The sequence below is a fragment of the Oryctolagus cuniculus genome, chromosome 15 (genome assembly GCF_964237555.1).
Source record: "Oryctolagus cuniculus chromosome 15, mOryCun1.1, whole genome shotgun sequence".
In the NCBI taxonomy this organism is placed as follows: domain Eukaryota; kingdom Metazoa; phylum Chordata; class Mammalia; order Lagomorpha; family Leporidae; genus Oryctolagus; species Oryctolagus cuniculus.
Window position 1 is genome coordinate 79,164,942 of NC_091446.1, and position 15,082 is coordinate 79,180,023.

The 15,082-nt window shown below is 46.7% G+C and overlaps 1 protein-coding gene across 1 annotated transcript in view; it reads left to right on the forward strand.

Moving 5' to 3' along the window:
• Nucleotides 1-7,633: 7,633 nt before the first annotated feature.
• Nucleotides 7,634-15,082, forward strand: part of LOC138845289 (uncharacterized) — a 31,558-nt gene continuing 24,109 nt past the window's right edge. Inside the window, exons 1-3 of the mRNA XM_070057150.1 lie at nucleotides 7,634-7,654; nucleotides 9,296-9,855; nucleotides 10,053-10,166. Coding sequence (XP_069913251.1) covers nucleotides 7,634-7,654; nucleotides 9,296-9,855; nucleotides 10,053-10,166 — 695 coding nt within the window. The remainder of the gene's footprint in view (nucleotides 7,655-9,295; nucleotides 9,856-10,052; nucleotides 10,167-15,082) is intronic.

The following is a 15,082-nucleotide window of genomic DNA, read 5'->3' on the forward strand; positions in this document are numbered from 1 at the left end:
CCCTGCTAATGCACCTGGGAGGGCAGAAGACAACCCCAGTGCTTGGACTCCTGCCATCCATGTGGGAGATCTGGATTGGGTTCTTGGCTCCTAGCTTTGGCCTGGCCATTGTGGTCATCCAGCGAGTGAATCAGTGGATTAAAAACCTTGCTCTATTATTCATACACACACACAAACACACACACACACACACACACACACACACACACGTAATTCAAGAAACCATTCCCGGGGCCCGCGCTGTTTCAAAACTGGTAAAGCCGCCGCCTGCAGTGCTGGCATCCCCCACGGGTGCTGGTTTGAGTCCAGGCTGTCCCACTTCCAATCAAGCTCTATGCTATGACCTGGAAAAGCAGTATAAGATGGCTAAAATCCTCGGGGCCCTGCATCCACACGGGAGACCAGAAGAAACCCTGGATCCCAGCTTTGGACCGGCACAGCTCTGGCCACTGCAGCCCTTTGGGGAATGAACCAGCGTTCTCAATCTCTCTGCCTCTCTGTAATCCTCCCTTTCAAATGAATAAATCTTTTTTTTTTTTTTAATTTTGTGACAGGCAGAGTGGACAGAGAGAGAGAGAGAGACAGAGAGAAAGGTCTTCCTTTGCCGTTGGTTCACCCTCCAATGGCTGCCGCGGCCGGCGCGCTGCGGCCAGCGCATCGCGCTGATCCGATGGCAGGAGCCAGGTACTTATCCTGGTCTCCCATGGAGTGTAGGGCCCAAGTACTTTGGGCCATCCTCCACTGCACTCCATGGCCACAGCAGAGAGCTGGCCTGGAAGAGGGGCAACCAGGACGGAATCCGGCGCCCCGACCGGGACTAGAACCCAGTGTGCCAGCGCCACAAGGCGGAGGATTAGCCTAGTGAGCCGCGGCGCTGGCCAAAATGAAGAAAATTTTAACAACAAGGAAGCCATTCTTCAGGCATGTCCCCACATATAGCTTCAGTCAATGAGTGACAAAAAGTTACAAACACTTATGCAAACACAGAGGCAGGACACATAAAGCTTCGTAAGCAAAAAATGAAACCAAGTACATTAGAAAGTTTATTGTACTTGTAAGAAAAATGCAGATCAAGTAGAAGTCAATATAAAAGCTTTATATTACATATTTATTATATAGACTTTGACCAATGGGCAGAGATCTCTGTGCCATCTAAAGATGTGACTATTTTTCAAAACCTTTCAGTTTTCACAATTAAATTTCATTTTATCAGAGATAAAAAGAATATGATAATTGGGAAAAGCCATGAAATTAGATTTAACGAAAGTAGATCTGGGCTTAAATAGGAGACAAATTAAAACCTAAATTACATTTAGGCTTGGGTAACAAAATGACAACTCTGCGTGAGAATCTATGCACTGTGAACAAACTAGCAAAGCTTAAAAATTTACATGCGGGCATGTATAAAACTAGTCCAGATCCAATTAAATGGGACATTTGGAGGGCTAAAATATTAACTAAAGTCATACACACTCTATTTAAAACCCATGTGAAACTTAAATCAATAATCCTAGAGCTTTAAAAAGGGAAATTGCGTGCATGAACACTCGGTAGCCTTTGTCAATTCAGTGTCTCATGATAACAGATTCAGGTACTTGTGTATTCAGCCTTAAACACAAATGCTTTTGATTATCCAAGGGCCAAGAGACAGCAGGAACAGAAACGAGCAGAAAACCTCAGGAGAAGGCAGAAGGTCACAGAGAACCCTACTCCTTTCAACTTATCTCACTCTACATTCCTACTTCCCTAGCCATCCCAAACCAGAATGCATCTCTTCACAATCAACAGGTAGATAATCCCATGAACCCGGAAACTGTCTGCAAACCTGCTCCTCACTTGGGCTAGCACTGAGGCACAGCAGATGAACCGCCGCCTGTGAGGCCAGCATCCCATACGGGCACTGGTTCGAGTCCCAGCTGTTCCACTGCTGATCCAGCCTCCAGCTAATGTGCCCAGCAAGGCAGCAGATGTCTCTATAGTCGAGCTCTCCCACCAACACGGAAGACCTCAATGGAATTCCAGGCTCAAGGTTTTTGCTCTGGCGAGCCCTGGCAATGGCAATCATTTAGGGAGCGAACCAGTGGATGGAAGAACCCCAGGCCCCCGTCACTCTGTCACTATCTGTACTGTGCCTTTATGTCTTTTAAATAAATAAAACCAAAAAACCATTTTTCAAAACCCAACCATTAAGTGCAAAAAAGTTTTTTCATCACTTTGCATCCTATCCAAAACACCCCAGAGAAACATATTTTTACTAGTATTAGTCTGCTTTTTGACTATCAGCACCGCCCCCCCCCCCAACACACACACCAAACTGTCGCTCCCCCTCTTCGTGGAGGAACGACACAGAACCCTGCCTAGGCTTCATATCCGAGTCACGGCACCATTATGTCGCTCCCCGTCTTCATGGAGGAACGACACTAAGCCTTGCCTAGGCTTCATATCCGAGTCACGGCACCATTATGTCGCTCCCCGTCTTCGTGGGGGAGCGGCACACCGCCGGCCGGCTCTCTCGGGGGCTGCACAGGTGTTCCCTCAGATGTTCCCCTTAGATGTTCCTGGTGCATGTTGTCTCTCTCCTCTTTTATAGTCCTCCTCCGCCAATCCCAACTCGGCTGCCCACACGCCAAGTACGCTGCTCTCCTCCAATCAGGAGCAGGATTGGCTCCTGGAGGTCATCACTCAAGTTGGCAAGAGGCAGCTGCGTAGAAGCTGTTTTCTCCTCTCCCAGCGCCATATTGTGGGAGAGCAGATGCATAGAATAAGTCTTAATTCCAGTAACTCAGTCCAGTCCGGGTTGCTCCCCACACCAAACAGACTGCAGAACAGGCCAGAACCTTGCAGAAGCTGCCAAGCGTCAGGTTGTTTCTGACATATTGTCATACAAACACTGAAGTAAAGACTAAACAGAGCAGTGCCTCCTCACACTGGGCACCAAATGCAGGGGAAAGGGTGCAGATCCACAGCAGTCACAATACAAACTCACAGCCAGATCAAACTTAGTCAAAGAAAAGAAACTCCCAGAGTTGGACCAACTGCCAGCGAGCACACAGACTGAACACGTGGCAGACGGCCCAGACCCCAGCAGGAAGGGCCTTTTTAAATCTTAGGTGGGCTAATGGTGGGTGTGGGTGGTAGCAGGTGGAGACGAGCATCTCTATGCAGGTTCTTCAAGTTTGGCCTCCTGGCTTCCAAACCTGGGGACAATGCAGGCAGTGGGGGGTGGAGGGGAGAACAATAGGATGTGAGATGAAACTGGTCTCTTGAAAGAAGGCATGAGTAACCAGGAGTTTTTTAAAATGGCTGAGACATCTGTCCTTGTTCCATCAATCCTGATTTTGAGTATAGATAAGGAAGCGGGGCGCTGGTTTCTTTCTGGCTACTTCCTGCTGATACGGGGTGTAGACGTGGGGCAGGGTATCTATACGCTGGATCAGATTGATTGGAGAAGGAGAGAGCAAGCAGCCTTGTATTGCTCCTGTGTGACGGCTCGAGATACAGCAGTCACAGCCTCCTGTAAGGGCTTCTGAAACATGTACATGTTGTACATGGTAGGAATAGCAGCTAACGATTACGAGGATAAAAAGACAAATCAGAAACATTGCCCATGGTGGGAACGATGCCAAAATGAGGACAATGGGGGATATAGGAAAGAAAGAGTCCTGTCCAGTTAATGCGAAGACAGGTTTATGCCTGACCACTCCATGTGTAGGGTGTCTAACAAGCAGATTAGAAACACAAGGTGTAAGCCACAGGACACAGTCATTGTTACAGGATCTAAGAAAGGAGGGAGTTTTCCTACTGAGATGCAAATGGAAACTGACAGAAGGGGTTCAGTAATAAGCAGGTGTGTTTTAAGGCATGGCCAAGGAATCTGTGAGGTCCAGACCTGCCTGTCTCTTCACATGTAGCCCTGGATGAGACATAGCAAGGGAGATGGGAACCCCCTTGGGGAAGACACCCCGTTGACTTCCATTACCCTTGTTGGCCGGGGAGGAGGGCTGGCCTGAATAGGAAGTTAGTATTGAAGAGGTGGCATCTGCCTTGATTGGTGCTGACCCGAGGCTGTCCTCCTGATGGCGGTGGTTACTTTGGGAGCTGGGCAGAGGGAAACGCTTTTTAGCCTGGGGCCAACAGGGTCTGCGGTTCTGACCCAGGAGTCCTTCAACCCCGAGGGCAGTTCCGTTTTCCAGTGGCCTGGCTCTTGTCACAGCCGACAGGGCTCTTCATGACAGCTACTTGCCCAATGCCCTGACCCCTCATTTCCTAAACAGGTGCCATTCAAGGGTGGACTGGCCTGGCTGGGTCTCCTTGATGGCAGATCATGGTGTAAAGTGGCCATTAACTGGCCTGCCACCTAACTTTACATTGCTATTGCTGCCTCACTCGCTCCTCTTTCTCCTGGTCTCTGTTAAAGTAGAACCCAGAAGCAGCCTTTAGGAATGGCAGCCAAGGGGGCGCTCAATCCCGTCGCTAATCTTTGGTGGCCTGAGCTAGCAATCTACGGTCACAGGCATATTACGACAATATTCTTCCTGTGAGGTAAGATGATGCCAATGAGGAGAGCTATGTTCTTCTATGTAAGATCAAAACCTTGAGACCACCCTATCGAAACTGTCTAATATAAGGTCTGAAGATCAAACTGTACACCCTGATGGGGAGTCCTGCAGAATAGAATCAGTTCCCCATCTTGAAGAGACTAGAGAAATGAGGGAACAAGTCAGATTTCCAGACTGCTTACTGTCAATAACTTAAAATCCCGTGAAAACTTAGCAAACATTTCAGCTGTCAAATAACTTATGAAAACATTTACCGAAAGGTCCAATGCCTTCAACCAATGTTAAGAGTACATATAGTTGGAAATACTTCTCAAATGTCTAACACAAGTGTAACCCAATTGAAACAGAGAGCTGTTAATAAATTTTCCCATGTGGACATACAATACATGCACACATATGACACAGTACAGGAGAGTGACAGAACAGTTTGTTACTAGCAGAGAGATTTTTGTCTGCCACTAGACAAGGGAGGGGAAAAGATGGAAGGCGACTAGGCATGGAGCATTCTTTGGAACACAGTTGCTCAGGACTCACCCCTGCTCCTCAGTTTTTTTGTTTTTTGTTTTGTTTTGTTTTGTTTTGATAGCTCTGCGAAACATATTATTAGAGATGGCTGGAAAAGAGGTTCTGTCTTTGTGCAAGAGAGAATTTAGATGTGAGAGCAGCAGTGTGAGATGCAGCTCCATTACATTAAGTTTCAGGATTTTCGGGTTCATAGGAGGAGGGAAGCGACGGGTAGAGAAGACTATTTTAATTAGGACAGAAAGGGGGGGACCGTAAAGAGAGCAGGGGCTTAGCTTGTGGGACAGAGGGTGGCATGTGGGAGTGTGGGTGGTGGTGCTGAAGTCAGGCTTCATTGCATCTGAGCAGCAGGCAGAGTCCTTTCTTAAGCTCTTGTTGGGGGAGGTGCTGAGCACCACATGGACCCTGAGAAGGTGGGCACACGTGAGAAAGGCTCCTAGTTGAAGTTTACAGTGCATTGTCTTTGGAGCTTGGCATGTCTCAGGTGCAGAGCTTTCCAGAGCCAATACACATTCTGCTAGCCTTTACACTATCTTTCTACATCCAGGGGGAGGGACTGGCAGAGGAGACTGGAGAGGAGAGATCAGAAAGAGAGGAAAGAGCCAGTTTTGGCTGCCAGTGACAGGAGTGGGGAAGAGCCAGACAGGGGGAAGGGTAAGGAGAGGGTCATGGTCCAGAGGCTGCAGCATCCCTGAGAGAACAGTGGAAGGGAAAGTCGAGGGTTCTAGGGGAGATTCCAAGTGTTTCTCTGGTTTTTGGTCTTGGAATTAGAAAAGCTGACCTCAGGGGGGCTTAATGAAGGGGAATCAGGTGGGTTGGCCAGACAGGAATCACCAGATGGACGCTTGGGAGGACCCTGGGGTGGGCAGGGAGGAGGGTCACACTCCCGGGCCAGGATCTCAGAGAGGAGGATATGAGGGAGGGACGGAGAGCTTACAGAGAGTTTGATCTCCCTCAGGAAGAGCAGGATAAAGAGAATTCCGGGGAGAAGAGGCTGGAAGGGTGCTAACTTTCCTTGTTGCCAGTGGAGAGGGAAAAGGAGGCACCAGAGAAAGAGGGGGAATGGAGTGAGCAAAGGGTTGTGTTCCTGAAAGGCCAGCTTCTCAGGTGTGGGAGAAAGGAGGGGTGGGCAGGCTGACGATTTAAGGGGTGGCTCCAGGCCTTCTTCCTCCATGAGAAATTAGAGTGAGCAACGTTGACCCCAATGGAGGAAAAGGGCTTGGAATAGGAGCTTCTGACCATTTGCCTTTTCTCTGTGTGAAGTTATTAAAATCTTGGAGAATTTTGAGACAAAAAAAAAAAAAAAAAAAAAAAACAACACCAAATTCGTGCTGAGGTGGAATAATCGCTTTGGCTTTGTCTCCCCCTTCAGGCCCAGCTTGTGCAAGTCTGCAGAGGCAGGCCAGAGGGGAGCTGAAATTTGGAACCCATGGATTAAGCAAACTACGGTCTGAGGGAAGAGGTTCTTCTAGCAGGGTTTCCCTGGGAAAAAAATCACCTCAACCGAGCACCTAAGTCCTGAGTCCTCTAACAGGAGGCAGCGATAGAAACCAACTAAACACCCAAGCCCTCCGAGGGGGGGATGAACTGGTCACGAGCATCGCCCCAGCATGCCTGAGGAGAGAGTGACCTCTCTTACCAATCTGATGGGCTGAGAACTAGGTCCGATGTGGGCATGCAGCGATGAGATCAGGCAAAGGCTCTGGCTGTGAATTCGCTCCAAATGAGAAGTGCAAGAGGGAGTGAGAAAATGTTCTGGAGAGGCGTCTCTCAGGGCCTTCCAGGTCAGAAGGGAAAAAGGAGATTGTAGGAAAGAGAAGGTTAGGGGTGGGTGGAGACACTAAAAAGGGGAAGGATTTGTCCAGATGAAGGGTGGGGGGGTCACAGCTCTCACCCAGAGAATACGAGATCGGCAGATTGGGACAAGATGCTGGCCCTTCCCTCTATTTCTCACACGGGGCACCAAATATAAGCAAAAGGGTGCAGATCAGAGAAAAGACAGAATACAAACTCACAGCCAGACAAAGCTTATCCAAAGAAAACAAATCCGCAGAGATGGGTGACCAACAGCTAGCACACAAGCACAAGCGCGCGCGCACACACACACACACACACACACACAATACACAGCAGAGTGCCCAGACCCCAATAGGCTGGACCTTTTTATATCTTAGGTGCACTAGGGGTGGGGGGGGCAGTAAACAGAGGTAACCTTCTCCATACAAGTTTTTTCAAGTTTTGGCCCCCTGGCTTCCAAACATGGGGAATAATGCAGGGGGTGGGGTGGAGAACACCACATTGAGAGACTCAATTGGTCCCTTGAGAGAAGGTAAGGGTCACAGAAACCTGAAGTGGCTGAGGCGCCTGTCCTTGTTCCATCACTACCTACCTATGTCAAATATACACACACTGAATGTCTTGCTAACGGCAGGTAGAACCGTCTCTGCTGTCAAGCGTTAGTTCTACTGCTGGGCATTAGATGGCTGGGCCCCAGGGTGTTAACTCGACTACTTAATGTATATGCAAATCACACTACTTGTGGGTCTAGGGAGATGATGGTGAGGAAAACTAAGGTAGGAATTCAAGCCAGGTATACCACATATGTGGAAGTGATCCAACCTCACCCAGCATATGGGAGTGGAACCAGATCTTGCAAAATAGGCATTCCAATATTCCAAGACTGGGTGTCAGTGTCCCAAATAATGACAAATGACTGCTCCTTGACACTGCACATCCAGTTGAGTAAGAGTATATCTAATAATTTATGGCATTAATGACCAAGCATTTAACTAACTGCTTTAAAAGTATTATATATACAGGATGTCAGTCAAATCTGTAACACTCCCAAGAAAACATATACAAAAACGCAGGAGTGTGCCCAGTGTCGTCCAAGTAGAGGTACTCAAACTTAAACCTAACTAAAAGATTACATCACATATTAGTTAAGGGTAAAGGTAAGTATTACTATTCCCTGAACACTAAAAGTACTCCTGGTCAGTCCTCTCAGACTGACACTGTCAACATCAACCTTCTGCTGAATCCACTATGTAAATACTAAATACAAGTGTATAAAACAAGTTTTATAAAGTGATCTGGAAAGGTTTTATACAACCCTAGTACTTCATGGCATAAAAATTTCCTCCTGGGGAAAAGTAGCAATTGACTCAATGACCGGATTTGATGTAATTTGATTTTTCCTCCATTCCCTGTATTGTCCAAGTCTTCTATAATGAATGTGCACTTACAAAGAATAAAATTAAAACGAGCTGCACCCTATAACTCAAGGTCCCATCAATCCCGACCTTGCTTTGCGTAAATAGAGTAGAGCAGAAATGAGGCACATGAAACTTTTTTTTATAGAACCACAAGGGAGTGGCTGATCTAGATAGTATACTCCAGCACTGTACTGGCCCAGCAGGTGGCCACTACCAATCCTGGGTGACATGCTGGACACACTACACGTGACTAGTCCAAGCTGAAATGGGCTGTAAATGCAAAATATACATTGGATTTTAAACACTTTGGTCCAAAAACACTAAAGAAATCTCTTAACAGTTTTCAGCATATCAATTAAATGTTGAAATGATAGTACTTTGGGTATATTAGGCTAAAAAAACACTGAGGTTGATTTCACATCATTGTCAAATGAGGCTACCAGAAATGAACTCACAGTTTACACTAATTCGTATATTCAAACGAAGCCAGCAGCATGGCCGTCACCTGGGATCTTGTTCAAAGGCAGAGTTTTGGGCCCCAGCCCTGGAGTGCTAAGCAGAATATGCATGTTAACAAGACCCTCAGTTGATCAACATACACACTGAATACTGAGATGCACAGTTAAAGAAAACTTGTATTTTCCCTAAGCGTGACAATCTCACTTTTCTTCAATTTACCCAATCATTAAAATGCTACAAGGCTTTTGTGACAATTCTAGACAACAAGAACCTAAGGTGCATAAAAAATGCAAAAGCGTATTTCACTACCTGTTTTGGTGGTTTCTATTCCACAGAAGATAACAAATTGAAAAATAACAATCCAGTTCTACTATGAACGCTTGTTGGGATAGAGGCGGCAGTCTTTCCGCGCCGCCGCCGGCGCCCGCCACGACCTGCGCCGTCCAGAGTACCATGTCCCACGGGACGCCCACACGACAGCCACTGCTTCCTGGCCTCCTGGTTCACCGCTTCCAGCGAACACTGAGGCTTCCGGCCTAGGAAGTCCCAGGCTTCAGTGAGGCCGAGGCACAGCCGTACTTCCCAACCCAAGATGCCCGGCACGGAGCAGCCACTGCCGCCTCTATCCCTGCCACCCCGCACCGCCGCTTCCTTCGCCGCACTTCCCAGGGCTACACTCACACCGTCCCCACCTACCTCTGCTTCCTCGCAGACCTCCGACTTCTCAGACCGCCGCCGCCACTTCCTTCCTCACCGCTGCCGCCGATGAACTTAGCTGCCACGCCCACGACGTCGAACGCGACCCCGACGCTACGCACGCTGGCGCCGACGCCGACACCGACGCCATACACGACGTTACAACGCAGACGCTGTCACAGATGCAGTGTCAGTGAGCGTCAGCGTCAAAGCGTCCTGTACGGCGTCGGCGTCAGCGTCGGCGTCGGCGTGCGTAGCGTCGGCGTCAGCGTCGGCGCCAGCGTGCGTAGCGTCGGGGTCGCGTTCGACGTCGTGGGCGTGGCAGCTAAGTTCATCGGCGGCAGCGGTGAGGAAGGAAGTGGCGGCGGCGGTCTGAGAAGTCGGAGGTCTGCGAGGAAGCAGAGGTAGGTGGGGACGGTGTGAGTGTAGCCCTGGGAAGTGCGGCGAAGGAGGCGGCGGCAGCGGCGGTGAGGGGTGGCGGGGATAGAGGCGGCGGTGAGGCGTGGCGGGGATAGAGGCGGCGGTGGCGGCTCCGGGTCGGACGTCCTGGGCGGGGAAGTGCGGCTGTGCCTCGGCCTAACTGAAGCCTGGGACTTCCTAGGCCGGAAGCCTCAGTGTTCGCTGGCAACGGCTGCAGCGGCAGTGAACCAGGAAGCCAGGAAGCGGCTGCTGTCGTGTGGGCGTCCCGTGGGACGTGGTGCTCTGGATGGCGCAGGTCGGTGGCGGGCGGGGCGGAGCGGAAAGATACCGCGGGGCGGCTCTGGTGCAGAGTCCGGGGTCAGCAGCGTCGGGCGGCCGGGAAGGAAGCAGCAGGTAGGGGCGGCGGTGCTGACGTGATGGGCAGCCGCGGCGAAGGCGGCGAGGCCTCAGTGACGCTGGGGCGGCAGTGAAGCAGGCGGCTGTGGCTCTGCGTTGGGCAGCAGAAGAGAGAGAGGGCGCGGTGGCGGCCTGAGTTGGCCGTGGCGTGGGCATCAGGTGGGCAGTACGGATTAACAGGTTGGGTCCGGACACGTCACAGCAGTTGTAATCTACTAAATGAAGGGGAAGGAAGCTAGGCAGGCAGTTGCGAGGGGGTTTTCTCTAGCTTGGAGAGTGCCCCTTGCCCTGGCTTTAGGCTCACAGCCTGTGGGCGTCATTTGTCAGATGCTTGGGGGCGCACGTTTGATGTGGGAGTTCAGTTTCTGCTTGGGGTGTCTGTGGCCTGTGTTCCAGCGTCTGGATTGGAACTCTGGATCGTTTCCAATTCCAGCTTTCCTGCTGAGGTGTGTCCTGGGGAGATAGCAGGTGATGGCAAGTGTCTGGGTACTTGTCAGCCCCATGGGAGACTGAGTTCCTGGCTCTTAACTTTAGCCTGACCCAGTCCTAGCTGCTGCAGGCATTTAAGGAGTGGGGGAGTAAATGGGAAAGCTCCATCTCTTTGCCTCTTAACCAACTAAAGTTAAAATTCTTCCAAAGTGGGTGGTTTCTATGTATTCTTAAGATTTATTTCAGAGGCAGATATTCATACCCATGCATGTACATGCACACACGCACACACGCACACACACACACACACACGGCAAGAAACAGCCATAAAGAGGATTCTCATCTGCTGGTTGACTTCCCAATTCCCACAACTACTGGGCCTGAGCCTGGCTGAGTTGAGGACTGGAGAACTCATTCCGTGTTCCCAGCAAGGGTGACGGGTACCCAAATGCCTGAGTCCTATCCACTGCCCTCCAGGTCCACATTACAGGAAGGTAGACGCAGGAGCCAGAAACAGCTCCCCGATTTCTTGAGCCATCACAATTGCCTTCCCCATCCACCTTAACAGGAAGCTAGAGTCAGGAGCCGGAGGTGGATACTGAACCCGGGTTCTTCAGGGTTGGGATGCAGGTGACCTTAATTGGCTTGGTAACCAAGATTTCAAATCCTTGTCCCTCTGAATTCGAAAAACCATGACAGTTTAGCAACAGTTTAAAAAAGGAAATTAAGAACTTACAATGTGTTTTAATTTCATTTCCTTCATATATTTATTTCTCTGCATATACTCTTTACCTTTTTCATGTGTACACACATTTTATGTAAATACTTTGGTACTCTGTGGAGCTTCGTGATGTAGCTTTTTTTTTTTTTTACCATATCCTGTTTATAGTTAATACATTTCAATAATTCTTACTTATTGAATGTACCTTATTTTCTTAGTTCTGTACTGCGTTTTTGCAGTTTGTTTGGCAAATGGGTAAGCGGTGATGTGGGGAACAAATGGATGTGCGTCGGTTTTCTTTGTCTTTTCTTTTTTTCTTTTAATTAGTGTTTAGCAGACTCAGTGTGTTTTGTAGGCACAGCTGTAAGAACACCATGATATTGCCTTCCTCCCTCCCCCTTTCTCCTTTCCACTGTGTTTCCTTCTTCTTTTTCTTTCTGTCTTTGGTTTAGATTTTGAGCCAGTTTTCAAATTACATTACAGTAAAAAGGCTTAATACTTCACTAGATAAGTTTAGCGAGTAAAAAACAAAATTATACCAGTTTAGTGAGACTATAGACACCGAGTGTAAACAGTAATTGAACGGAGAAATGAGCGTTTCATCCCTCTGTGGTAAATCTTTAAGTAGCTGTAGATCATTGAAACTGTGGTAGGATAACATTTTTAACCATCGGTTTCACAAAGGCATAAAACAAAGTTTTACAAACTGTATTCGCATCAGTACTGATACACACAAACATTTCTTTCTGTTCGATTCCCTGAGATTCCTCCCAGCAGCGTCTAAGTGTTCCCCTTTCCCCACATCCATGCCAGCACTTGTTCCTCTGTTGTTTGGATTTCAGCCATTCTAATAGGGGTAAGGAGATACCTCATTGTGGTTTTGATTTGAGTTTCCCTGAAGCCTGGAGATGTTGAGCATTTTTTCATATGGTTGTTTGCCATTTGTATTTGTATTTCTTCTTTCTGAGAATTGTCTCTTGAAGTCCTTTTCCATTTCCGAACTGGATTGATTTTGTTGTTGTTGACTTTTTTAAGTTGCATGTGTATTTGGGATATTAATCCCCTGCAACTATTTTTTCCATTCTGCTGTACATCTCTCCACTCTAATTGTCATGTGCTTTGTTTCTGAGTTTGATAAAGTCCTGTTTCCTTAGTTTTGCTTTTGCTGCCTGTGCTTCGGGGGTTCCCATCCAAGAAGTTGTTCCCACACCATCGTCTTTGAGTGTTTCCCCACGTTTTCTTCTAGCAGCCTCATAATGTCCATAATGTCAGGTCTTAAATTGGGTCCTTGATGTATCTTCAGTTGATTTTTGTATGTGAAGAGAGATATGGATCTACTTTGGTTCTTCTACGTATATGCATTCAGTTTTGCCAGCGCCATTTTGAAAATATTATCCTTAACGCCACTGTGTGGTCTGAGCACTTTTGTCAGAAGTCAGCTGGCTATCTGTATGCAGATTAAATTCTGGGCTCTCTCGTCTGTCCCATTGAGCTACGTGTTGGATTTTATGCCATTACTAAGCTGTGTTAATTACTGTAACTTTGTAGAATACTTTGAAATCGAGCATTATGATTCATCCAGGTTGGGTTTTCTTGTTCCAGATCACTCCAACTGTTTGTGGCCTTTTGTGATTCCACATGAATTTTCTTTCAAGATTTTACTTATTTGAGAGGTAGAGTTACAGACAGTGAGAGGGAGAGACAGAGAGAAAGGTCTTCCTTTCCCTGGTTCACTCCCCAGATGGCCGCAACGTGCAACATATTATTGTTGCTATACCCTATTCAGCCATGTTGGATCTGTTCTGTATTTTCTTGGAAATGAGGTTATTTTTTCAAAGTGTGTTAGTATTTGTATACCTTTAGTATTAAGGCCTATATGTAACTTACAGATCCCTTTGTCTATACCTTACTTCTTGACAGTGAAAAATGGGGGAGAAACACAGAGGATATACAAACAGCATTTGAAAAATTTTAAAAAATCTGATTTACCGTCAAGCTATTCTTCAAACTAGCTGTATTTTTTATTTCATTTAAAAAAAGGAAACCAGCACTTCCTACACTGAATTTAATCAGATAAAGCTTTTCTTTCATTGTGTGAACTCACAGGCTCGTTATCGTTTATTCAGCAAATCTTTGAGGGCCTAAGTACCCCACTTCCACTAGTAGCTCTTCAGAAATTCACATTTTTGCAGGTGAATCACACAAAACGATGTTTTTGGTATAGTCTTGTGAATAAGTATGGATTCTCTGTATAAATTTTCTTGGGTGGCGGATAACTAAGTGGGAGTGTGGAGCAGAGAGAATCAATTCTTTTTCAGTTTCCTGTGGGCGCATTTCCTTTTATTAAATTATAATCAGTCAGAATTTTATTAAATTATAATCAGTCAGAAGCATGGGGACGTGAGCAACTGCTTGCTTTAGTTTTGAGTAATGCATCTCTGTAGAATCAACAGGTGCAGTGGCATACAGGAAAGGACTTTGGAGACCAGAACAGTGGCTTCCTCTAAATGAGTTCATTGTTTGTATCAGCACAGTATTCTTGTGCACTAAGTTTACACTACTTTTGTCATATGCTGTTTTTTTCTATTCGTCCTACATTTTAAATTGAAATGTTTCTTGTATTTTTTTAGTATTCTTTAAGTTCCTTATTTTGGTGAAATTATTAAGTGGACACCTTTAGATTTTCCTAACATCTTGTGGCTCCATAGACACTCTATGGTATTTTAATTGATTTTCAGTCTTTTTTTCTATTGACACTGGCAGTTTTGCACAGACACTATGATATGTTCTTGGTGCATTAATAGGTTGGTTTGAAAGTCCATGATGCATCAGTTGTTTTTGCGCAAATTTGCATTTTTAAAAACAAGCGTTCATAGTAGAACTGGATTGTTATTTTTCAATTTGTTATCTTCTGTGGAATAGAAACCACCAAAACAGGTAGTGAAATACGCTTTTGCATTTTTTATGCACCTTAGGTTCTTGTTGTCTAGAATTGTCACAAAAGCCTTGTAGCATTTTAATGATTGGGTAAATTGAAGAAAAGTGAGATTGTCACGCTTAGGGAAAATACAAGTTTTCTTTAACTGTGCATCTCAGTATTCAGTGTGTATGTTGATCAACTGAGGGTCTTGTTAACATGCATATTCTGCTTAGCACTCCAGGGCTGGGGCCCAAAACTCTGCCTTTGAACAAGATCCCAGGTGACGGCCATGCTGCTGGCTTCGTTTGAATATACGAATTAGTGTAAACTGTGAGTTCATTTCTGGTAGCCTCATTTGACAATGATGTGAAATCAACCTCAGTGTTTTTTTAGCCTAATATACCCAAAGTACTATCATTTCAACATTTAATTGATATGCTGAAAACTGTTAAGAGATTTCTTTAGTGTTTTTGGACCAAAGTGTTTAAAATCCAATGTATATTTTGCATTTACAGCCCATTTCAGCTTGGACTAGTCACGTGTAGTGTGTCCAGCATGTCACCCAGGATTGGTAGTGGCCACCTGCTGGGCCAGTACAGTGCTGGAGTATACTATCTAGATCAGCCACTCCCTTGTGGTTCTATAAAAAAAAGTTTCATGTGCCTCATTTCTGCTCTACTCTATTTACGCAAAGCAAGGTCGGGATTGATGGGACCTTGAGTTATAGGGTGCAGCTCGTTTTAAT